This window comes from Neofelis nebulosa, chromosome 7 (genome assembly GCF_028018385.1).
Source record: "Neofelis nebulosa isolate mNeoNeb1 chromosome 7, mNeoNeb1.pri, whole genome shotgun sequence".
Taxonomy (NCBI): Eukaryota; Metazoa; Chordata; class Mammalia; order Carnivora; family Felidae; genus Neofelis; species Neofelis nebulosa.
In genome coordinates, this window is record NC_080788.1 from 38637537 (window position 1) to 38663708 (window position 26172).

Sequence of the window (26172 nt, forward strand, 5' to 3'; positions counted from 1 at the left end):
TGAATAACAGTGGTGAGAGTGGACATCCTTGTTGTGTTCTTGGCCTTAAGGGGAAGCTCTCAGTTTTTCCCCACTGAGGATAATAGTAGTGGTGAGTCTTTCATATATGGCCTTTATGATCTTGAAGTATGATCTTTCTATCCCTACTTTCTTAAGGGTTTTTATCAAGAAAAGATGCTGTATTTTGTCAAATGCTTTTTCTGCATCAATTCAAAATATTTTTAAATGTCCTCGTGATTTACTCTTTGGCTAATGAGTTACTTAAAAGTATGTTCTTTAATTTGTAAATATTTGGGAAATTTTCTAGATATTTTTCTCTAATTCATGTCTGGTTTAACTATGCTATAGTCAGAGATATATTTTGTAAAATTTCAGTTCCTTTAAGTTTCATAAGATTTTTTTTTATGGTTCAGAATAATCTATTTTGTTGAATGTGCATTTGAAATGAGTGAGCATTCTACTGTTTGTTTTAATTCCTTAAATGTGTTAAAATAGGTTGTTAATGTTCAAGTTATCTATATTGTTATTGATTTTTGCCTCAAGTATTTTGAATCTCTGTTATTAGGTACATACACAGGATTCTTTTGTCTTTTTGCTGAATTGGACTTTTTATCATTGATATCCCTCTTTATTCTTGCTACTGTGTCATTTGTCTGATATTAATAGAGGCAATTTAGATTTTTTGGATTTTTTTTGCATGGTATAGCTTTCCCATCGATCTCCTTTTTATTAATTTTAAATTTACATTTAATTGATGCCTTTTCCCATCATTTATTTTTGACTTTTGTAAAAAAACTAACTTTAAATTTGGAATAGTTTTAGATTTACAGAAAAGTTGCTGTATACCCTCATTCAATTTCGCCTAATGTTAACGTCTTTTATTACCATGGCACAGTTGTCAAAACTAAGAAACCATCATTGGTACATTACTATTAATTAAATGCCAGTCTTCATTCAGATTCACTAGTTTTTACAGTGTCATTTTAGTGTTCCAAGATCTGATCAGGATATCACGGTGTATTTAGTCAACAAATCTCCTTAGTCTCCTCTAGTCTGAGATAGTTTTTCATTTTTTCTTTATTTTTCATGACAATAATAATTTTGAGGAGTATTAGTCAGGTATTTTGTAGAATTTCCTCAGTTTGGCTTTATCTGATGTTTTTTTTTCACGATTAGACCAGGGTTATGGGTTTTTAGGTAGAACACTACATATATGACGTTCTCTCCTCATCACATCATATCAGAGGACATAAATTATCAACATAACTTATTATTGGTGATATTAACCTTGGGCATTTGGTTAAGGTAGGGCTTTCCAGGTTTCTCAACTGTAAATTTTCTATTTTTCCCCTTTCTATACTCTGTTATTTGGGTATGAGTCCGTAAATCCAGTCCACATTCAAGGGAGGGAGAATTAAGCTACACCTCCTCTATGGAGGAACAACTACTTATATGTTATTAGGGATTCTTTTATAAGGAAGATTTTTCACTTCTCATCCTCCTTCTATTTTATCCTTTTTATGTCATTAAATTTAAAATGAGTTTTTTGTATACCACATATAGTTGAATCTTGCTTATTTATCCAATCTGACAATCTGTGTCTTTTAATTGGTGTATTTAGACCATTCACATTTAATATACAGGCAGTACTTACTTTGCACTGTTTCAGTATGCCCAAATTGTTACCACAGTTTAATTAAATACCAGTCTCCTGAAAACATGGTCCAAATCCAGTTACTATGGTATATTAATTGTGAGTAATTACATAAAGCACAAACTTTACTCTAGATCTTTGTTCCAAAAATCACTATATAAATGACAGATGCATATCATGATTAGAAACCAATACTGTCACATCTATCAAAGTCTGTCAGTGATTGGTCACTGTATATCTATTTTTGAATTCACATACAGACTGCAAAGAATATGGTAGTATTGCCTTCTTGTCTCAGTGATAAAGCCACATGGGTTTTTACAAAAATGGATAATTAAAAGACAGAATTGGTGGGGCGCCTGGATGGCTCAGTCAGTTAAGTGTCTGACTCCGGATTTTGTCTCAGGTCATGATCTCATAGTTTGTGAGATCAAGCCCTGCATCAGGCTCCAAGCTGACAGTGTGAATCCTACTTGGGATTCTCTCTCTCCCTCTCTCTTTGCCCCTCCCCCATTCTCTCTCTCTCTCAAAATAAACAAATAAAACACTTTTTAAAAAAAGAATTGGCTAGCAAAGTTGAAAGTGTAGCAAAGGGACAAAAGTGGATAGTGCTGAAAATGAAATGGGAATCAATTGTAAGTAGAATGGTAGAAGAAATAAGTGATTGTGAGAATGTTGACACTGCCACCATTCAAAAGGCTCTAGTAAAACAGCCAGAAGCACTTAGTTAAGGTTAATTTTTGACAAAGATGAGGAAAGTGGTTGTGATGATAGAACGAATATGTTCCAGAGGATGTGATTCCAGAAAAATTGTTTTACATTAAAAGATCTCAGAGTGGGAAAAAAGAACTCACAGATATTTCTTAATATTAAAAAGGCAAAGAATAAAATTTTGGAATCTGGGCATATAGTAGGCATACAAATATACGCATTGATTTTTGTTTCATTTGGCTCTAGGTATAATTACTGGAACACACTGAACTTTAATACTTAAAGTCAGGGGTTTGCAAACTATGGTCCAGAGGTATAATCTATCCTGTGGTCTGATTTTGTACGGTCCTTAAGCTAAGAATGGTTTTTATATTTTTTAAGGGTTGCAAACAAAACAGAACAAAACAAAAGAAGAAGAATATGTTACAGAAACTGTATGTGGTATGCAATGCTTATAATATATTTCGTATCTGGTCCTTTCTAGAGAAACTGTGCACTCCTGCTTAAAATCATTGTGCACTTAATTCTTTTGGTAAGAAAATACATTCCCTCTGTAAAGGAGTAAATTATAAGTATGTGTAATAGGAACAAAAAAATTGATGGAACTAAAAAAGGGAAAAGAAATTAACAATTATACAACCATAGTTTGAGACTTTAGCAAAACTCTCTTAGCAACTGATAGAATAAATGGGCAAAAAATTAACAGAGACATAAATTTGAGTAACATAATTAAATGGACCTAATTGAATATATTCAGAATACCCTACCTAACAAATAAAAAAATGCACGTTCACCTAAGTTGATCACATGGTAGGGTCATAAAATAACTCAGATTTCAAATAATTGAAAGCATGCAGTGTGTGTTCTCTAAACAGTGGGATTAGGCTGGAAATCAGTAATAAAAAATATAACTAGAAAGTACTGAAATCTATACACTTCTAAATATTCCATGGGTCAAAGAAGAAATTAGAAATATTTTAAATTAAATGATAATGAAAATATGATATAACAAACATTTTTTTCTGGCTACGATAGTGCTTTGTGTGAAATTCATAACCTTCAATTTTTATATCAGAAACAAATAACAGTTGAAAATTAGTGACCCAAGTATATTACCAATAAGTTTTTTAAAAAAGGAAAATTAAACCCCAAAAAAGTAAAAAGAAGGAAGAAATAATAAAAATAAGAGCAGATGACAATTAAATAGAAAATATAGCAGAAAGGATCAATAGCGTCATAATTTGATTCTTTAAAAATTACTATAGAATTGATAAACTGGAGAGGTTGATCAACAAAAAAGAGAAAAGCAGAAGTAGCCATCAGGAATGAAAACACATCACCACAGATCCTACAGATACTACAAAAATAATTAGAGGATATTGTAAATAATTTCATTCCAGTAAATTTGAGATTTTAGATGAAATGGACAAATTTCTTGGACAAAGTTAATTTACTAAACCAACCCAGACAAAAGAGATAATCAAAATAGTCCTGTTAAAGAAATTAAGCCTAAAAATATAAATACACCCCCAAAGAAAACCACAGATTTCAAATAGTTGCACTGACAAATTCTTCCAAACATTTAGGAAAGAAATAATACCAATTTTATCCAAACTCTTCCAGAGAATATAAAAAGATAGCAGTCACTTATTGAGGCAAGACTAACTTTGATACTAAAGCAAAAGGAAAACATTAAAGGAAAGGAAAATTTAGGCCAGCCTCACAGAGGAACAAAATGGTAAAAATATTAGCAAATGAAATCAAATAATACATAACCAAGGTGTTCTCACCGCCAATTTGGCGTACTCCTCAAATGCATAGGGAATAAATAGGTGTCAGAGGAACCAGCTAAAACATTTAAATAAGAACCAGAGTCTCATGGCATAATACCCAAAATGTCAAAGTTCCTATTGAAAGTCATTCACCATACCAAGAACCAGGAAGACCTCAAACTAAATTAAAAAGACAGTGAATAGATTCCAACACCAAGATGACAGAGATCTTAGAACTATTGGACAGAATCTTTAAACAAGACATCATAAAAATGCTTCCACAAACAATTAAAAAATCATCTGAAACAAATTAAAAAATATAAAATCTCAGCCAAGAAACAGAAAGTTTCCACACATACAAAGATAGAACATATAATGAGAAACCAAATTAAAATTTTGGAACTGAAAAATACAAGTACAAAATCATCTAAGTACAAACAGTGGATGGCTCAACAACAGAATGAAGAGGGAGACAGGAATCAATGATGTACTAGGTAGAAAATAGAAATTACCCAGTTTGGGGACACCTGGGTGGCCCAGTCGGTTAGGCTTCCGACTTCAGCTCAGGTCATGTTCTCAAGGTTTGTGAGTTCCATCCCCTCATTGGGCTCTGTGATGACAGCTCAGAGCCTGGAGCCTGCTTTGGATTCTGTGTCTCCCTCTCTGTCTGCCCCCACTCTGCTCACGCTCTCTCTCTCTCTCTGTCTCTCAAAAATGAATAAATGTTAAAAAAAAATTTTTTTTTTTAAACCTGGAACCAGAAAAAAATTCTTGAAGTCAGCAAGAGAAAAACAACATCTTTCCAGGGGGAAAACAATTCAAATGACAGTGGATTTCTCATCAGAAACCATGGAGCCCCAAAAGAAGTGGCACGACTTGTGTTTTAAGTACTGAAAGAAAATCACACTGTCAAGCCAGAATCGTATATTTATTTTTTTTTTATTAAAAAATTTTTTTTCAACGTTTTTAATTTATTTTTGGGACAGAGAGAGACAGAGCATGAACGGGGGAGGGGCAGAGAGAGAGGGAGACACAGAATCGGAAACAGGCTCCAGGCTCCGAGCCATCAGCCCAGAGCCTGACGCGGAGCTCGAACTCACGGACCGCGAGATCGTGACCTGGCTGAAGTCGGACGCTTAACCGACTGCGCCACCCAGGCGCCCCCAGAATCGTATATTTAGTGAAAGGATCCTTTAAAAATAAAGGGGGAAATCAAGACATTCTAAGATGAAGAAAAATGAAGATAATTTTTCACTAGTATACCAACTCTAAAAGAATAGCTAAAGAAAATTATCTAAATAGAAAGGAATTGATAAAAGAAAGAATCTTGACATCAGGAAGGAAGAAAGAACATGATAAGCAAAAATATAGGTAAAACAGTAGATTTTCCTTTCCCTCTTGAATTTTCTAAATTATATTTGATGGTTGAAACAAAAATTCTAACACTATTTGATGTCGTTCTAAATGTATGTAGAGGAAATAAACAAACAATCACCATAAGATCCAGCAATTATACTCCTGGGCCTTTATCCCAAGGAAATGAAAACATATATTCATTAAAAAAAAAACAAAAAAAAAACTTGTACACAAATATTTCTAGCAGCTGTTCATAGTAGCCCCAAATGTTCACAGTAGCCCCAAACTGGAAACAACCCACCTTCAATAGGTGAGTGGTTTAACAGCTGTGGTACATTCATATTATGGAGCACTAGTCAGCAATAACAAGGAACAAACTATTGATATAAGCAACACTCTGGATGAATCTCCCAAGAACTATGCTGAGTGACAAAAGCCAATCCCAAAAGGGTACACAAGCATGATTCCATTTATCTAACATACTTGAAATGATCAAATTATAGAAATTGAGAACAGACTGTTGTCAGCAGGGATTATTGAAGGGATGTGGGCAGGAGGGGAGTAGGTGTGACCATAAAAGGACACGATGAAGTATCTTTTGGTTGAAGGAAATATCCTGTATCTTGGTAGTATCGACATCCAGGTGTGATATTGCACTATAGTTTTGCCATAGGTTATTATTGAGGAAAACTGAGTTAAGAGTGCAAGGGATCTCTCTGTGTTACTTCTTACATCCCAGTGACAATTATTTCAAAATCAAAAGTTCAATTAAAAAAGACACCAGTAGGAGAATGAAATGCCAAACCACAGAGTAGGAAAAATTATTTGCAATACATATAACTGATGAGAGATTAGAATCCAGAATGCATAGATAATTTCCATAAATAACTGAGAAAAAGAAAGATAACCCATTAAAAAATTTTTTTCAATGTTTATCTTCAAGACAGAGAGAAAGAGTGTGAGCAGGGGAGGGGCAGAGAGAGAGGGAGACATAGAATTCAAAGCAGGCTCCAGGCTCTGAGCTATCAGCACATAGCCTGCTGCAGGGGTTGAACCCATGAACAATGAGATCATGACCTGAGCCAAAGTTGATGCTTAACCAACTGAGCCACCCAGGCTCCCCAAGACAACCCATTTTTTAAAAAATATAGGTTATAATCTTGAATCACTTTTTAAAAGAAGATACTCAAATGACCAATACATATACTAGAAAAACCCTACTCAACTTTATTGGTCATCAAGGAAATGAAGATTAAACCCACAAAGAGATGCCACAACAAACTCATCAGGATGGCTAAAATTCTAAAAAGAAACAAAACTGAAATCAAATGTTGATAAAGATATATATTATCTGGAATTCTCATGTACTGCTAGTAGGAAAATAAATCAGCATAATCATGTTGGAAAATCATTTGGCAATATCTACTAAAGCTGAGCATACATATACCCTATGAAGCAATTCTACTTTTTGATATGCATCCAACAGAAATGCATATATATGTACATTAAAAGACATGTACAAGAATGTTCCTAGTAGTAGTATTCCTAATGGCCCTATACTATAAACCACTGAAATTCCCATCAACAGTAGAATGAATACAAAATTGGGCACACTCATACATAATTCATTCATACATTTATACATATTTATCCTCAATGCCTCTCTTTCCTTCCTATCCATCATCCAGCCCTCATGGCTCACCTCCAAATTTCTACCTGGATTTGTTCACTTCTCTTCAAATCCTCTGATACTTCCTCAAATCCACCATCATTTCTCACCTCGTTTACCAAAATAGCCTTTAACTAGTCTTCTTGCTCCCCTATGATTCATCATCTGTAAAGCAGTCAGAATGGTCTTATTAAAGTATAAATCAGATCACTTCATCCTCTTGTTTAAACCTTTCATTGGGTTCTCATTGGAGTTATGATTAAATCCAACTCTTCATCATGGTTTGAAAGGCAGCTGTGCTGGTTCTGCTATAGTCAAAGATGTTTACAAAGAAAGATCTTAAAATACATTACATGGTTTAAACAAATAAAGAGTTTGAAAGGAAGACACAAAAGTTGAAAGGAAGACAGTCCCAGGTTGGCAGGGCAGCTCTGCCAAACTCAGAGGTGCCACACAGAGTTCTATCTCTGGCTCTTATGTGCTTGCCCATCACATCCGCCTCCCACCTAGCCAGAGAAGGGAAAAGAAAGCCAGAAGCCCAGAAGTTTCCCTTCCCAGAAGGGACTCAGCAATTCTACTTTTTGATATGTATCCAACAGAAATGCATATATATGTACATTAAAGGACATGTACGAGAATGTTATAGTAGTAGTATTCCTAATGGCCAGAAATTTCCCTTCCCACTTCTGCTTCCATCTTCTTTGTCCAGAACCTGGTCACATGGCACACCTAGCCGAAAGGAAGCCTGGGAAATGTAGTCTTTAGCTAACCTGACATGTGCCCACCATGACTCCATTATTGTGGAAGTAGAGAAGAATGAATATTGAGGACAACTCATAGTCTCTGTTCCAGCCTGCATCATGTCATCCCTCTCTACTTCTCCAGTCTCACCTCCTCCTTCTCTCTCTCTCTCTCTCTCTCTCTCTCTCTGGCTTTTGGCTCTCTAGCCACACTAACCTTGCTCATTCCCTCCTTAGTCCTTAGGCCCTTATATCTGTGCTGGCCTATATCTGAAATACTTTCCCCTAGATCTTTACATTAGTGGCTTCTTCCGATCATTTGTACCTCAACTCAAGCCTTGTACATCTTCTGAGAGGCATTTCCTGACCCTCCCCTCACAAGCAAAATAACCACCTCCTTTCCACTCTCATTCATGTTGTTTTATTTCTTACTTATCACTAGCTTAAATTCTCATTTACTCACCTGTTTATTATCTGTATCTCTCATTGGAATGTAAGCACCATGGGGACAGAAAGGTTGTCTGACTTATTCTCTGTTGGGTCGCCAGCACTTAAATGCTACTTTTGATAAAGCAAGCACTCGACAAACATTTGTTGAACAGATGAATTAGTTTAGCCCAAACCTCTTCATTTCACAACTGGGAAAGCTGGGGCCTGGAGAAAGTAATTGTCTTGTCTGAGGTTCTGCAACTAGTTAGTAGACTCCCAGATGGGCACTTTTCTCGAACACCCTATTTCATCCAGGCTCTTCTTTGAAGTCTGTTATCTCACCCTGCCTCTATCATTCCTCTGCCCACCTGTAGCACTAGACTTTAACATCCACTGGGTTTTTATGCTATGCTTCTTCGTATTTTTTTATCTTTGTTCTGTCTTGTTTTCCCAACCAAGCTGCAGGCCTCTGCAAAAAACCAACCTTCTAACACACAGACAATAGGCCCTGCGTAGGTATGTGACAAAGAGACTGAAGTTACTTTATTCAGCCAAGTGAGACTCACAACTGTTACAACTTTCATCATGTCCTATTATTGAAGATAAAAGTTGGATATTGGAAGGCTAGATTTTGGTGGGGGGTAATTCCCGTGTATCCGCAACTAAGCATACAGGCAAGATTGTCTTACCAGCAGGCAGAATCTTACGTGCTTCATCAAAATTATGCAGAAGAGCTGCTCGAGGTGCAATGGGTGGATTCTGAAAGGTAATCCTTGCTGTTGGTGGAATCAGTCCTCGTTCTATCATACTTAAAATTCCTGGAAAGGAAGGTTAGAAGAATATGGTTTTAATGCCAAGTGTTGTTTCCACAACGTCTGAGCTCCATCAGTTTCACAAGTGTAACTTACTCTATTCATCTTCTTATTTGTGAGAGTACATCTAGTGCCTTCATCCTCTGCATGGAAAAACAGCTACGGTACACATTCATTTAAGCCAGTAATTCTAACCCAAGGGAAAAAATGGCATTTCCAATAATGCCAATATGAAATAAACTTGTATTATGATAATTTCATTTTAAGGTAGAAATATCATTTCAGGGCACACTAAAACTTCTTTATATGTAACATTTTTCAATTACTGATAATCTTGTTACTCTTTTTTTAAAATTCGGAAAAATCAAGTACATGGTCATCATAACCATAGAGGTGTCTTTGACTGAAAGAAAAAAATCTATGTGCTTAAAACTATTCCGCTGTTGTGACAATGAGTCAGATTTTATAAAAGAAAAGTCATTTTTAGACATTACTCATGTCACCAGAAGATGTGATCACCCAAATAGATTAATTTAGTGTAACTGAGCAACATGGCTAGTATTAATGCAACTAATTTACAATACTTAGAACTCCTACTATGTCAGCATGGCTGGTCCCAGGGCTTTTTAAGGACAGGAGACTGTTAACTAAATAAACAAATGAATGAATCAATGAATAATTGAGCAAAGCCTTCTAGCAGGGACAATACTTTCATTAAGATGGATCTGTTGTATTGAAGCCAGAAGCCCAGAAACCCAGGGAGTATGTGAAATAAACTTGTGACAGGGCTTCAGCTTCTTGTTGCTTTCGTGTAACAGGAAGGAAAGTAAAGGAACCGTAGGTCTCAAGGAAATCCTCGTCCGCAAGCTGTGTACCAAGCTGGACTAAGTTGGGAAGTTGGCACAGACCCTAAGAAGAACAAGTATTGTTTCCATTTGCCTTAGTCCCTCGATGACCATGCTATGTTGTTATTAAGTCTAGTGTTACAGGAATCAGAGGAATGATCGCTGAGGGGTTGTGGACCAGGAGAAGACTTCCCTCATAAACCAATGAATCCAAAGAGATCTCTTTAGTTTGCTTACTGCAGAGTCATTTTGGGGGAGAGTTTTGTATTAAAAATGAATATTCCTGGGCCCTCTCCTGGGTCTGCCCAAACCTCTGAAGCCAGGGCCTGGGAATCTGTATTATTGAAGACTCTAGGACATACTTAATCTGTCCTGAAGTTTGAGATCCAGTAGAATTGGGGGCCAGTAATCCACATTTTCAGTAAGCATGCCAGGTCAATCTTTTGTACTTTAAAAATTTAAGAAGTGCTAATCCAGAGTACAACTCTTTAAGCCCCTTTTGAAATTAGGACTTCAGGTTTTAATTTTTATAGCACTGGATTTAACCACTTTAAAATGTTAAGACTAATTCTGTGTCCTCAACGAATATTTTCCACCTTTAAATATCAAATCCCGTTTCCAAGAACTATGCCTGACTTGCAGATGTGAAAAACAGAGCTCCTTCTAATTCAATATATTTTCATTACCAAACTCAGAGGGAAACCCAGCGAATGTGATTATACCTTTGCTTTAGTACTGGTTGGAGCGATTCACTTAATCTTAGATAAACACATGTGTGTACATTTAGCATTGGAAGGAAGAAGTTAAGATTTTGGAATAAGCAAAAGAGACTGGGTATTTTTTTATCCTAATGCTGGAACCTCTGGAGATTATCTGGTCCTATAATCACATTTGTTTTCAATTGTCTATTTTCTAGAGATTAAGGGTAATTTATGGAAAACTGAAAGCAATGCATATATTTCCTGTTTATACACATGCAAATAACCCCCCCCCAAAGTCAGTTGTGTGTCTATTTGCAAATTTATTTCAGTATGCTTGATTTGTAAAGATATCTGTTGTTTGGATTCTCCTTTGAACCAGTTGTAACATCTTACTGATGTTCTCATTTAATCGATGAGGTGAATAAAACCTTGGATGTTTTCATTTTATAGTTGTATAAGAGTCATGGTTTTACTTTAAAATATATATCCTTTGGGGCGCCTGGGTGGCTCAGTCAGTTAAGCATCTGACTTCGGCTCAGGTCATGATCTCATGGCTTGTGGGTTAGAGCCCCACATCGGGCTCTGTGCTGACAGCTCAGAGCCTGGAGCCTGCTTTGGATTCTGTGTCTCCCTCTCTCTCTCTGCCTCTCCCCTGCTCATACTCTGTCTCTCTCTCTCTCAAAAAATAAATAAACATTAAAAAAAATATATATATATATCCCTAATAATATATATATATATATATATATAATATCCCATATATATATATATATATATAATATCCCATATATATATATATATATATATATATATATATATATATCCCTAATAATTTTGGAGACCTCAGCAAGATAAGCAAAAGATTCACCTGAAATTGCCAGACATGGTGCACCTCACAGGAACCAACGCCAGGCATGTATTTTCTTAGCACCTGTGGGTGAATTCAAAGTGGCAACAGAACCTTACTGAGTGCTTTTCTAATTTTAGTATTACTCCCTACAAAAATTTTTTGTTTTGTTTATCTCTTAGGTTCATTTATGGCTAAGTAATTCCTTCTTGGTAGCTCTAGAGACTGAGAATTTGGTGATCTCCATAAATGGATTAATGTCTTATAGAGATCTAATTCCCCATTGAGTGAGAGACAATAGAGAATACAGTTTGTTAGTCTTCTGTTTGTCCACTTGTGTGTTTTGAGCTCAGACCAACTAGGAATGTCATGCCTACAGAGAAGGAGAATAACTGTTCGGTATCTGGACCAGCAAGTGTGTTTCTGTGTTTATTTTTCATCTGTAGCTGAAATTATAGCATTGAAGCTATAAGTCCCGTCTGTATCTGTATGTCTGTGTTTACGTAATTCAGGAAAGTCTTTGTCTCTCATTGTGAATGTAGAAATTTTTCCTGTCTCCAGATGGTATTAATAAATTAGACTGTAATGTCTCAAATTAAAGGAGCTCTGTTCAGATCGACTTACAGAGAGAAATAGGTGCATATGTAAACTGGATATTCTTAAAATTTCTAGAAAATAGGGAAATCAAACCTCTAATACTTTAAATGTGCTCCCCCTCATCTCTCAAATTCAGAAACTCTCATTGAGTCTCCTTACTTTTCATGGCAAGATAGTTAGTTGCATAATTTCAGTAAAAATCTGTTCTCCTTTTACTAAGATATAATTGGAAAAATCACTTATGCAACTAAGACTTTGCCTGAAATTTCATATTTAAGAATGATACTTATTAATCATGAATGACAAGTAACTTTTAAAGAACTGAAGTTGACCGTATGGAGCCAGTGCTTCCAAAGCCTTCCAAAAAGACTGGCCTGGTACATGGCTTATAGGTTTTCCATCCTTACAGGTGGTAGAAGGTCATGTCCTGGCAGGCCCAAGAACTTTAGGATATTGGAGCACCTCTAGAAGAAAGGAATTTACCGACATTTACAAATCCTGTAGCTGAAATGTGGCAGGCAGAGTTTCTTGGGCTTGATTTCCTAGCCTTAAGATAGCACATAATAGAGTATTTAAAAAGTTTAATCTGAGATTCCTTATGAAAACTTTCAGCAGAGCAAACCTAAGATGGCCTAGATGGAGAATTAATATTCTTGTTGCACGTGTATAAATAATCAGGACAAACCTAATGATACCAGACTTATTTTTTGAATTTTTTGTTGAGATCATTAAAAAAAAATTTTTTTTAACATTTATTATTGAGAGACAGAGAGAGCCAGAGCATGAGCAGGGGAGGGGCAGAGAGAGGAGGAGACACAGAATCCGAAGCAGGCTCCAGGCTCTGAGCTGTCTGCACAGAGCCTGATGTGGGGCTCGAACTCACAAACTGCGAGATCATGACCTGAGCTGAAGTTGGATGCTTAACTGACTGAGCCACCCAGGCTCCCCTTGTTGAGATCATTTTGATCAAAATGGTAGAAGACTGGGGCATCAGTTCAGGTCGTGGTCTTATGGTTTGTGAGATTGAGCCTTGCTTCAGTCTCTATCCTGAAAGCGTGGAGCCTGCTTGAGATTCTCTCTCTCCCTTTCTCTTTGCCCTCTGCCACTCTTGTTCTCTCTCTCTCTCTCTCTCTCTCTCTCTCAAAATAAACTTTAAAAAAAAATGGTGGAAGACTATAGGAATATTTTTGTTTAAGTTTTGGAATAAGCAAAAGAGATTACTGGATATCTTTCAAATGGAATGCTGTAGCCTCTAGGGGTTATCTGGACCTAATCTTTGACTGAGCTATTTCATAACTCAGTACAGATTAAGGTTAATTTGTAAAAACAAAACAAAACAAAGCTAATACTAATGCAAATGCAAATAATTCTTATCTATAAACTTGAAAATAAATTGTCTCTGGTGAAGAGACACTCTTCCTTCCCATAGAAAAGTCAATTTTGCATCTATTTGCAAATTTATTTTAATATTTCTGATCTACAAATGTGTGTTCTTTGGATTCTCTTTAAACCAGTGTGACATCCTACAGATCTCTCTTTTAATCAAAGAGTTAAATAAATAAAATCTTTGACATGTGTTCATTTTAAATTTGTATGAGATCCATGATTTTACCTATTTTGGGAAATTGTCCCTTAACACCATTGCCTCATTAAACTTTCATAACACTCTTACTTTCTTATTGAATGGATTAGAGATTAGAAGTTCATTCATTGAACCAATATTTGTTAAGTGCCTATTAGGTGTCGGGGCTGCGGATGCAGTGGTGAGCCAGAGAGAACTTATGAAGCTTCTAGGAGGGATAAAGACATTAAATAAATTCACAAATAAATACATAATTACAAATCGTGGTCATCTATGAAGGAAAAGGCGGATGCTTAAGGAAGTGACTTTTCGAGGCAGAGATACAGGCACTTGAGAAGGCCCGTGTGAAAATGTGCTTGGCCTGATGAGGACCAGAAGGAAGGCCCATGTGATGGGAGCATAGAGCAAGTCCAGGTCAGGCCTGCCCTATTTGTAGAGTTTGGAGTTGATTCTAAGACCAGAGAGCAACTTGCCTGAGGTCACACACAGCCTGAAAGTTTGGTTTGTGTACTGTGAGTCTTATAGTCTTCTTTTTTAAAAATTTTTAATGTTTATTTATTTTTGAGAGAGAGAAAGAGACAGAGCAAGTGGGGGAGGGGCAGGGAGAGGGAGACACAGAATCCAAAGCAGGCTCCAGGCTCTGAGCTGTCAGCACAGAGCCCGACACGGGGCTCGAACTCATAAACCAAGAGATCAAGTTGGACTCTTGATCTCTTGAGCTGAAATTGGACTCTTAACCAACTGAGCCACCCAGGCGCCCCAAGACTTAATTCTTAACCATAAAAAACAAACAAACAAACAAACAAACAAACAAACAAACTATTTCTTTTTTGGATATAGCAAGAGAGTTCAAGAAGAAGTTGGGAAGTCCATCCTGTGTTTTCCAAGACAACTCTCTCTTCTGGATGTTGTTAATCTTTCACCTCGTGCTGGACATGTGCGGATCTGAGGTGAAGCTTAAATGGCAGGTAAGGACATTGGGAATATGTACAAAACTAGACACTGTGTCTACATTTTCATGGCTTGTGCTTTCCTGACACTTAAGTTACCTTGCACAGTACCATACATATGGTAAGCACTCACTAAATATATGTTGATTAATTGGTTGATTAATTACAAATATTATGGAAAGCCAGATATTCTCTGGTAGATAACTGAGGGATGAAAATGTGTTTTTTTTTCCGGACCAAGTTGCCATGGTTCTAGATTCCCTTTTGTTTTGCAGCAATTTTTCATTATGTCTATTGCTAAAGTGGACATTGATTCATTGGTTTATTGATTTATTGATTCACTCATTCACTATTTCATTCATCCTAATTTGATCAAGGAAGAACATAATATGGTACTGAAGCAAGAACTCTGCTGGAGTTATTCTGTATTCATAGGTAGTAAATATGTAAACTAAGTAAAATCATGTATCATAAAGATTGCTGAACAATAATGGTTTATAACTAGAAAAGTAACAGTTACAGTTGTGAGCTTCACACATTAATGGACTTATAATGATGCTGGGTTCTCTTGAGTTCTGCTGTTCCTCCACCAACAGGTCAGTAGACGAGCAGACAAGACAGAGAACTTCAAAACTCCAAGGACCAAGAGAACTCTCGGGAACCAACTTTCGTCCAAAATATTCCAGACAACAGATGGAAAGTGACACAGGAATAATTAAAGACCATATCACTTGGTTTTATTTGAGATACAAAAGGGGATCCACTTAGGCATTTTTAATACTTCAGCTAATTAAATTAGGTAGCAGAGAGAAGTAGAGGGGATGATATTTACAACACTCAGTCCTTATTCATTCACTTACTCTTTCATTTACTTATTCGTTCAACCAACAGGTAGGGCCTCGAAAATGCTAGAAATGGTTCTAGACACTGGGGATACTGAGATGAAGATGATGTGACCTTTTGTTCAAAAACTAGAAATCTGGGGGCGCCTGGGTGGCTCAGTCGGTTGAGCGTCCGACTTCGGTTCAGGTCACGATCTCACGGTCTGTGAGTTCGAGCTCCGTGTCCGGCTCTGTGCTGACTGCTCAGAGCCTGGAGCCTGTTTCCGATTCTGTGTCTCCCTCTCTCTCTCTGACCCTCCCCCATTCATGCTCTGTCTCTCTCTGTCTCAAAAATAAATAAATGTTAAAAAAAAAAGAATTAAAAAAAAACAAACTAGAAATCTGTTCCATGTAGGGCTCTGTGCTGGGAGTGGAGCCTGATTAAAATTCTCTCTCTCCCTCTCCCTCTGCCCCTCTCCAACTCCATGTGCGTGTGTGTGCTCTCTATCTCTCAAAAAAAAAAAAAAATTCTAAAAACCAGAAATCCACTGGATTCACGAACACTAGAATTTAGACTAAGACATGCATGGCTGAAATGCCAATTACATTAATTCTGGCTTCATATTTTTGCATAATGGTATATTGAAATAAAAATTTTTAAATGCTACCAGAATAGCATCAGAAACTACCTGCTCAGAAGACTGAAAAATTCTAATAATACCGTATAAACACAATAATAATTTTAACACGCAGTAACACCAACATCTGAATCAATATGAAATTCATAGAATGATGGGTTTTTGAGGTGAAAGAGACTCTAGTTATTGTTTAGCCCAACCTTCTGATTTATAGAGGAGGAAACTCAGGCCAGAGTAAGGACCTGACTTGTCTAAGGACACCTGGAAGAAATAATGGCTGAGCCCAAATTCAAACTCAGGTCCCCCCGTCCCACCTCAGTGCTCTTTCCCGTACATTCGTAAGCACATAAAATGGTCATTGAATCACTAACCTTTCCTGGCTTCCGTTTGTAAGACTGGTATGGGGGTGAAATAGGGATTTCTGTGATGAGAAGCTGGGAGAACGGTGCGGTTGGATATGGTAGAACCTTTTATTAACTTCTGAACCTTCACCTAGATGATCAAAAAATTTGTTTTCAGCAGGCATTTTTGCTTTCAAAATGAACACAGTTTTCTTCTTGTAAACAATAAATAAGATTATGAATAGTTTCATTAAGTTTTAATAAAGTAGCAATAGCAGCTCCAATTTTATTGCCCATGAGCACCCTGTGCTACTGTCTACTGTCAGGAGTTTGTGTAATTTAAAATAGTTAATTAAATCCAATTAACATGTTGTGATTTCCACTATGCAAAGTCACTAGAGTAGTTAATAAAGGAACTATTAAGATTTTGTTCAGTTTTAATGACTACGATATAAAAGTACTAAATCTTGACAGAAGAGGTTTTGAATACAGCAAAGTTTTGTACAGGCAAAATCCTCAGGAAATACATATTAGAGTTTTGAGAGTAAAAAAACAAACAAACAAAATAACAACAAAAAAAATGAGCAAACTGGGAGAATTTAAAGATAAATGTATCAGTCAACATTAACAGGTTAAAAATCAACTTTGAGTGGATTCTTGAACATTTCAGAGAGAGTTAAAGACTTGATGTCTAGATCAGTTACACTAGATGATTGCCTTTTCTAAAGTCATTAAATGCTTTTATTATAGTCATGAAATATGAATTCTTTCTATTAAATGGTTTCTAGCTTTTAAAGACTATATGTATTCATATAAATCACATTTAATGGTATAGCTCAAGTATACTATTTTTACCTTTATTATAAGATGTTATGAATTACCTGGGTGCTCTCAGCAGGGAAGATGTAACTGTTTGGTATTTATAGACTGATTTAAATTTTCCAAACATTAATTAATTTGCATAACTTCTAAAGGAACTAGGTAACAATTTGCTATTTGACTCATAAAGAACCAAGACAGAAAGGTTAGTAGATTTGTTTAAGGTTACACAGTATACTAGAAAAACACAGATTATTCAAGTTTAAGATTCATCTGATCTTACATTAGTGAAATTTGCCATTGGACTCAGTTGTACCATACCTTGTTTTGCTCATCAAGGTCAAGGAAATCAAAAGGGAAATTTCATGAAGATTGGAGGTTGGGGTGGAGAAAATCACTTTCCAAAATAAATATCTATTGGCTGAAAAATGTCTGTGTGAACAAAGGTGTTAGGCTCCCACTGCCAGGATGCAGGGCTTAAGGGAAACCGTAAGCAGCTACCAGACTGTGAACACCAAACATTTGGTGAGCAGAGTTTAAAATGACTATGATTAGGGTTTAAAAATTGTTTTAGTGTTTATTTATTTATTTGTTTGTTTAGAGAGGGAAAGTCGGGGAGGGGCAGAGAGAGAAGAAGAGAGAGGATTGCAAGTAGGCTTGAAAGCCTGATGTGGGGCTTGAACTCCCGAACTGTAATATCATGACCTGAGCCAAAATCAAGAGTCTGAGGCTTAACTGACTGAGCCACCCAGACACCCCTATAAGTAGGGTTGTTTGGTTTTTGTTTTTTTTTTTAACAGGAAAAGAGTAGGCTGTCAGTGCAATCTTCCTTCCAGGTGAGTTGGAGGAGGAAAGGAGAGTGCCATGGGCGTTGCCTCAATGACAGCGAGGGCTCATGTGCACGTGGTATTATTCTGGAACTTCCATCTTGCCCATCCACCTTGTTCTCGTTCTCATCCTCAGCTCTCCTTGACCCACCACACCTCCAGACATGAGTAGCCTCCAGGATTTCCTAATCAGGGAGGCTGAGCTAATCACCCAAAGTACGGTACCCCAGACAAGGCCTGTGTATAGCTGATTTTCAGTAGCAGAGATGGAAGGGTCTCCACTTGTCTGATTGATATCAGGGTCATGGAGGCAAAGGTAAATTGGAGGAAGAAAGAAAGATTCCTCTTAAATAAAATTGTCAAGCATTGTGAAGATGTAAAATACAGGTTTGGCAGTTTCAGAGCATAGAGCATCATTTATCTGGATTTTCTGAAAGCCTTTGACAAAGTACACCTGACAACCTGCTCTTGAAAGCCAAAGTCACAGGATCCGACATAAAAACACAAAGGGTGGAAGGCAGATGATATTCAGATTCTGCCAGGCAGTCAGCACATTCATAATGCTTTCTTTAATGGTTTCAATTGCATAGATCTCAACGATGTAAAAGCCAGATCCAAGGGTTGTGTGTGTGTATGTGTGTGTGTGTGTGTGTGTGCGTGTGCGTGTGCGTGTGCGTGTGTGTGTGTGTGTGTGTGTGTGTGTAGGGGCATGGAGAAGAAGGTTACACTGGAGGTTGACATCCTTTCAAGATTACAGAAATAAATCCCAGGAACAGTGTCGCTGGGTGCGGAACATAAGCCCACTCTACGACGACCACATTCCCATGGTAAGGATAACCACTTTGCATTAGCTTGCTTGGAGGCAGAAGGCATGTAATGACCTTTAGCATTTACTGAGCACTTACTACCTAACACTAATTTTAATACAATCAGCATTAAGTTTCACCAGGAATGGAAAAGCTAAGGGCAATGGGAGTGCAGAAGAGGGAGTAATTAACTCTGCCTGCTGGCATTGCAGAAGGCTTTGGAACACCAACCCGAGCTGTATATTAGAATCACTCAGGGAGCTTTTCAGAAATACTGCTTCCTAGGGGCTCCTGGATGGCTCAGCTGGTTAAGTGTCTGACTCTTGGTTTCGGTTCAGGTCATGATCTCTCATTTGTGGATTCGAGCCCCATATCAGGCTTTCTGCTGTCAGTACGGAGCCTGCTTCAGATCCTCTATCCCCTTCGCTTTCTGCCCCTCCCACCTCTCCCTCTCTCTCTCAAAAATAAATAAACATTTAAAAAAATTTTTAATTAAAAGAAAGAAAGAAATCCTGCTGCCTGGGCCCCAACTCTGGGCAAATAAATCCAAGTAGCTGGACTGGAGCCTCGGCCTTGGTATTGTTTATCAAGCCCCCCAGGTGATTCTGATGTGCACTCAAGGTTGTGATATTTAAATTGTGTCTTAAGAGAAGCATTGAATTATATCACGTGGAGAAGAGGCTGCAATTATAGGGGGAAAGAATGGTGGCAACAAAGTAGAATCGCATACAGACATATGAAGATTTCACGGAAGGCGAGGAGCTCAGTGTGGCTGGAGTATGGTGTGTGTGCCAGAAGGGTAGGGTGGGGGACAAGCATGCAATGGTGGGTGGAGATTAATGCAAATTAAAGAAACCAGCTTCATGAATGTGCTGATTGCCTAACAGAAGTCAAATTTCCTCTGCTTCTGGCTTCTCCTTTATGTCATGCTTTACATTTTAGGCTGGAAATGGTATGGACTATCCTATATATAGAACAATGTTCCCTATATCTGGTACTTCATTGCTATTTCCCAAACTCTGTCGTTTTATGCCTAAACCTGCTATAATAGCTTTTTCAAAATTTAAAAGATATGGAAAAGCTTAAAAAAGAAAATAGCAATCATATTCCTGCCAGCCAGAATTAATCATTGTTAATATCTTGGTATATTTGCTTCTAGTGTTTTCAAATAGAAAAACCATTCTATTTTATTATTCTGGTAAAAATGATATATGCTCATTATAAAGATTCCAATTAATGTAGAAAAACACAAAGATGAAAGTTTAAGAAACCATGCCAAATATCGTTTGGTGATCCATTATCCCTGACATCTTTGGAATGATTAATATATCATCTTATAAAAATAGGATTTATATTACATTATTAAACTTAATTTTTGACATGAATTTAATAGGAGGGGGAAGGCTGAATTAAACCCAACAAATTATTAAACCTCAAATCAATATTTCTTTACCACAAGATTCCTACGAGTTGAAAAAGATTCCTCTGCACAGAGGTAGCATAGACAATGAGTAGCATAGACAATATGTAAACAAACGGGTCGGGTTGTGTTCTAATGAAACTTTATGTACAGAAATAGGTGGTCAGCTCTCAGGCAGTAACTTGTAGATACCCACCCTGTAGTTAAATAAAGGTGATTATGAAAAACCTTTAGATTTTTAAAAATCATGTTTTTAAAAAATGTTTATTTATTTTGAGAGAGAGAAAAAGAGATGGAGGGGCAGAGAGAGAGGGAGAGAGACAATCCCAAGCAGTCTCTGTGCTGTCAACGCAGAGCCTGACTCGGGGCTTGATCTCATGAACCGTGAGATCATGACCTGAGCCGAAATCAAGAGTCAGATACCTAACCGACTGAGCCATCCCAGCGCCCCTAAAGTCGTGTTTGAAATTTGAATAACATATCCCATCTTCAAAAGATGAGAGCATTAGAACTATCTTGCTACTGGCATCCCCTCTCCCTCACCTTCCAATGTTTTATTATTATTTTTACATTGCCCAGATTTATAATATCCACATTCTGTTTTGAAACCACATTGCTGGGATTGTTTAGCATCTATTCTACACATAAATGGATCCAGCGCCACCAACAGTCCTTTCGTTATGGCTTCTCTATGCTTGAGTTACTTACTTTGATTGGTTGTTTAATCGCCTGCTTTTGGTTATCAAGCAGTTTTTTCTAACAAGTGTTCATGGGTAGTTATACTTGAATTACATCTGGGGTCATCCTTTTTTTTTTTTTTTTTTTTTTTTTCTCAAAACTTTGCAGACACTGACACATTGTCTTCTACCATGAATATTGTGAAATCTGATGCCGGCTTGATTCATCCTTCACCCCTTGTCAGTGATTTTTCTTTCTGCCTTCATGTGTGAAACATTCTGTGTTTTTGAAGTTCAGGAGCTTTACTAGAAAACCTTTATTCCGTAACACTCAAAATCAAATTTTCCTGGGATTCAGTGCTTTCTTTCCACCTGTAGATTTTGTTCTTTCTTCATCTCTGGAAAATTTTCTTCCATCATATCATTGGCTATGTCTTCTCTTTTGCTGGGTTCTCTCTTAGAGATACCAAGTGTCATTAAGTGTTGGCTCATCTTTACCTTTCATGTTGTGGTTCCTAATGATTCACTTCTCTCCTGGTTCATTTTAGAATAGAACACCCTGATTTTAGCTGAGCATATGGCCATCCAGTCGCAGACTACATTTTCCAGTGTGGCTAAGGGTGGACATGTGACCAAAATCAGACCAGTAAGACGTAGGCAGCGGTGGTAAGTGTAACCTCTGGGCCATCTCCTTAGAATGCCTACCCTGGACTAGCTTTATCGTTCCTATGGGCTGAAAGGGTAGAGAGGAGCCAGCTTCAACCACTGGAACGAGAGTGTCTGTAACCACAGGAACGAGATGCTACAGCCTCCAGAGAGAAGGAAGCAGAGTCATCCTGTGAGCCTTAGACTTTTCATGTGTGGACTGTTTTGTGAACAAGAAATAAATTGATCTATTTATGGCATTACATTTTCGGATTTCTTTGTTACAGCAGCTTAGCTTGTAACGAACTACTATGCGTATCTATTAGCTTCTAATTAATTTCCTTTGTCTTTTTCCATTGCGTTTGCTGTGCTTACAGTCTTTTCTCCACGCCCATATTTCAGTGTTCCGCAGTGTCTGTTCTGTTCTTACTATTTATAGTTTATTTATTAGTTCCATAAAGTATTTTGGTATTCAATTTGTTTCCTTATGTCTGCAGCCTCCCTTTTTATCTCATTCTGCTATTTTATCATCTCGTGGATGAGCTCTAGTTTTACTTAATTTATGTTCCTAGCAAGCTGTGCTATAATATGAAGAAATGGTGAGAAAATTCCTTCTGTTCCTTGAGTTATATTTTTTTCTAGGTTAGGCTTTGTCTTTTGCAGCCCATAGTTCTCCCTCCCCCCTTCCTCTTCCTCTCTTTTTGTTAGCTGTGGGTGAGATACTGGCATTTATATAATAAATCAGCGTAGTGGCTGTATCATTTCTTTCCCCCTTGTATATTCTTGGGCAGCTCTGCCCAGACCATCTGCTTGCTTTGATGTAGCATCTCCTCCCCCGTAGTCTGCTACCAGTGTGTTTTCTTTCCCACATGAGAAGCAGGTACTCTGGGTCTCCTGTACCTTTCTGTTACCTGAGGGCCCGGGTCAGGGAAGCCTCCATTTTAGGATACATACAGTCTCTGTTAAAATATGCAGGCTCTCTCCCCTCTCCTGAGGTTTTGATGAACATCCTATATCAGGGTTTGCTCTCCTTAGTTGAGGATGAATCCCTCCCTCCCTCCCTCTAGCCCCAGGGGTTTTGGATCATTTCAGTAGAAGCCTAAAGACTTCACCTCTCTCTCGAAGAATCAGACATTGTTTGCTCTCCAATTTCACCTCTTTCTTCCACGTCCTCTTGTCAAAAGAGAAAAAAAGGTAAGGATGCTTGCTTGCTTGTCTTCTCTCCAGATTTTGTACTATTTCTGAGAATCTCAATATTTTGATAATTTACCAGTGGGATTTCGTTTCTGAGGGGCAGGAATGGGGTAGAATTGGAGCTGTGTTGTACCTCTCTACTCTGCTCCAGAATCTTCTGCTGGATGAATTTAAACCTACACAGCCGCATTATACAACCCTGCATGACCGTATTCTGCAGTCCTGCCTCAGCCCTCCTCCCCATATTATGGACGGCACACTAAAGATCCGGAAGGGAAAGTGGCTAGGACACACATCTCATCTGCCCAATAGAGGCAGAGCGAAAAGGGCACATCACTGCTTCATGGCCCAGGGCTTTTTTACTCTATTTTCTTGCTTTCTGAGTTCTCGAACCTTTCAAGCCAAACACAGCTTAGGTCAGTAGCTCTACTCCTGTCCTCATGGTAAAGCCCTATCACTCTGTTCCCCTCTTCATTCCTTTCTCAGCATCATTTAACATAGGTACAGTCCGGGCCTCACTTTCTGTCAGAAAAACTCTCCAGCATTCTTGGAGCTAGAAGAACTCCCTTTCTCTATAGCAGAAAAGCAAAAACCATGGGCTTGGAACACAGGATTTCAGTCCTACCTCTGTCATTTAATCAGCAGTGTGCTGGGGTAAGTCATTTAACTTCTTTGAGTCTCCATTTTATCTTCTGGAAAAGAGGGATATTATTAGCTACAGGGCAGCTGAATTTTATGGAAGGGAATTTTTCCTGGAAGCATGTCAAATCTCAACTCACATAATTTGAGACAGCCAGACAGCGAATGGCAGGAATGGCAAAGACTGTTGCTTGGCCTTCAACGTGTGACACAGGCAGAAATTACATTTCTCAGCCTCCCTTGCAGCTTGATTTGTCTTTGGGACAAGATTCTGGCCAGTGCTACAGGAATTGCATTGATTCTTCTGGTTGGGATAGAGACATGATGGCAGGAGCCCAGCAGCCACCTTAGCCATCTTAGATCACAAGAAAGTGCAGAGCTGCCATATAGCCATTAATTGTGTGCGGTGATGAAACATCATTGCTGTGTTTAATCACTGTTATTTGTTACATGTGCTGAGTTTACGTCCTAATGGTACAAGGTGTTTTTTATTTATTCAGATGGTGTCTCTCTGTGGAGACTTCAGCATAAATATATCTCAAATTCAATCAGCCTGCACCAGCTTTGGAAAAAATGAAAGTTTGTTTCTTTTTCTTTCTTTTTTTTTTTTTTTTTTTTTTACATTTGGGGGGATTTAAATTATCTCAAACTTTGTGTATAAAGCAATAATGCAATATTATCATTTTATATCATGGAATTGCAAATTTATATAATCCAATTTTGCATAAAATTCAGCATCGCTGATCTTCCATTAGGCCACTGTGAGGACTTATTATGTAGAGATGCACACCATAACTTTTTCTCATCTCAGGAATTGTTGAACATTCTATTGGAATGTAACATTCATTTTTTTTAGAGAGAGTGTGTGCACATGTGTAAGCATGTGTGGCACACAAAAGTGGGAAGGGGCAGAGAGAATCTTAAGCAGGCTGTATGCCCCGCGTGGAGGCCATGGAACCAGATGAGGGGCTTGATCTCACGACCATGAGAACACAACCTGAGCCGAAATCAAGAGTGGGATGCTGAACTGACTAAGCCACACAGGCACCCTGTAATATTCATTTTTGAAAAGGCACAAATCATAAGGTCATCAGTTGATACATTTTAACAAAGCAGACACTGTGGGAAACCAGCATCCAGAATAAGAAGCAGAGCATTGCAAGCACCCCCAAGACCTCTTTCATGCTCCTTGTCAGTCACTACCACAACCCGAAGGTAACCACTATTCTGAATTCCACTCCCAGCTATTCTTATTCTGTTTTTGAATTTACATAAATGGATTATTACAGTATTAAATAAGCATCAACACATCAGAGAGAAAGGTACCAGAATTCAGAGTCTCCATAACACATCATTTATAATGTTCACAATAATAAAAAGTTACTATGTTTACAAAGAAATGGGAAAATGCTCATATAGGAGAAACAGTTGTCAATACAAACAGATCTTGGAGGTGATGCTTTATGATATAGATTGTGGTGATGGTTTCACAGGTGTATGTGTAATCTCCAAACTCATCAAGTTGCATACATTAAATATGTACAGCTTTTGTATATTGGTCATACTTTAATAGTTCTAAAAAAAGAAACAGCTGTCAAGATAATTCAGAGGGTAGAATTAGCAAATAAAAACATTAAAGCTATTATTGTACATACTCTAAGGACCTTCAGGGAAATATGATCATAATTAATTAACAGATGGAAAATCTTGGTAGAGAAATGAAAACTATAGAAAAAGAAACAAATGGAAATTCTAGGACTAAAGAGTGTAATACCTGAAATGAAAAGTTTATTGGATATGGTAGTCAGCTTGAAGAAAAATCAATAGATACTATCTAACCTGAAGAACAGAAAGAAAAAATTATTTTAAAAAGAACAGATCTTCAGAAACCTATGGGCAATATCATGTTGTAAAATTTGTATTCGATCGAAGTCCTAGAAAGAGAGGAGAGAGAGAAATGTAGAGGAAAATACTTAAAGAAATAGTGGCCAAAATGTCTCCCAGTTTTCTGGACAACATAAACTTACAGATCCTCGGAGCTCAAGCAGGATAAACACAATCAAGCCCCCTGGAAGCTAAAGACAAAGAGAAAAACTTGAAAGCATCCAGGAAAAAAAAAAAGAAGACCCATTATATAGAGGGAATCAATGATCCAAATGATGGCTGACTTATTAGAAATGATGAAACTTTAAAGCATTGAAAAAAAAACCCACAGAAAAACTTTGGCAACCCAAAATTTGACATAAAGGCAATATAAATACTTTTTTTGGCAAAAGAATACAATGCATCACCAGCAGGTGTGTGTTACATTGCCTTCAGCAGGCAAGAAATGCTTACGGGAAGATTTTTTAGGCTGACAGAAAATGACACAAGATGGAAACTTAGATGTCTATGGTAAATATAAAATACTATGTGTTTTTCTCCTCTTAGTTTCTCTGAAAGGCAATTGGCTATTTAAGGCAAAAAATTATAACATACTGTGCAGTTTACAATATATGTAAATCACATGACAACAATAACACAGGGAGGTGGGTAAATGAAATTCTATGGTTGTAAGTTCCTTACATTGTATGTGAACTGGTGCAATATTAACTCTGAGGAAACTATAATAAGTTAAGGATGCATATTGTAATTCCTAGAGCAACCACTAAAAATAACACAAAGAGGTATGGTTCAAAAG

General features: G+C 37.4%; 2 protein-coding genes across 10 annotated transcripts in view; one reads left to right on the top strand and one right to left on the bottom strand.

Annotated features, from left to right (window-relative positions):
* The window catches only part of IQCH (IQ motif containing H), a 212130-nt gene that overhangs the window by 129565 nt on the left and 56393 nt on the right, over nucleotides 1-26172 (bottom strand). For 7 of the 9 annotated variants that reach the window (XM_058740614.1, XM_058740613.1, XM_058740617.1 and 4 more), the window contains 2 exons: nucleotides 16496-16616; nucleotides 9021-9149 (listed from right to left, as the gene is read on the bottom strand). In XM_058740614.1, coding sequence (XP_058596597.1) covers nucleotides 9021-9149; nucleotides 16496-16616 — 250 coding nt within the window. Of the gene's footprint in view, nucleotides 1-9020; nucleotides 9150-16495; nucleotides 16617-26172 lie in introns of those variants that run through there. The other 2 variants (XM_058740618.1, XM_058740623.1) reach the window with 2 other exon arrangements.
* The window catches only part of AAGAB (alpha and gamma adaptin binding protein), a 115354-nt gene continuing 111776 nt past the window's right edge, over nucleotides 22595-26172 (top strand). The window contains exons 1-2 of the mRNA XM_058740645.1: nucleotides 22595-22853; nucleotides 23340-23507. The gene's annotated coding sequence lies outside the window, so the exon portion shown is untranslated. The remainder of the gene's footprint in view (nucleotides 22854-23339; nucleotides 23508-26172) is intronic.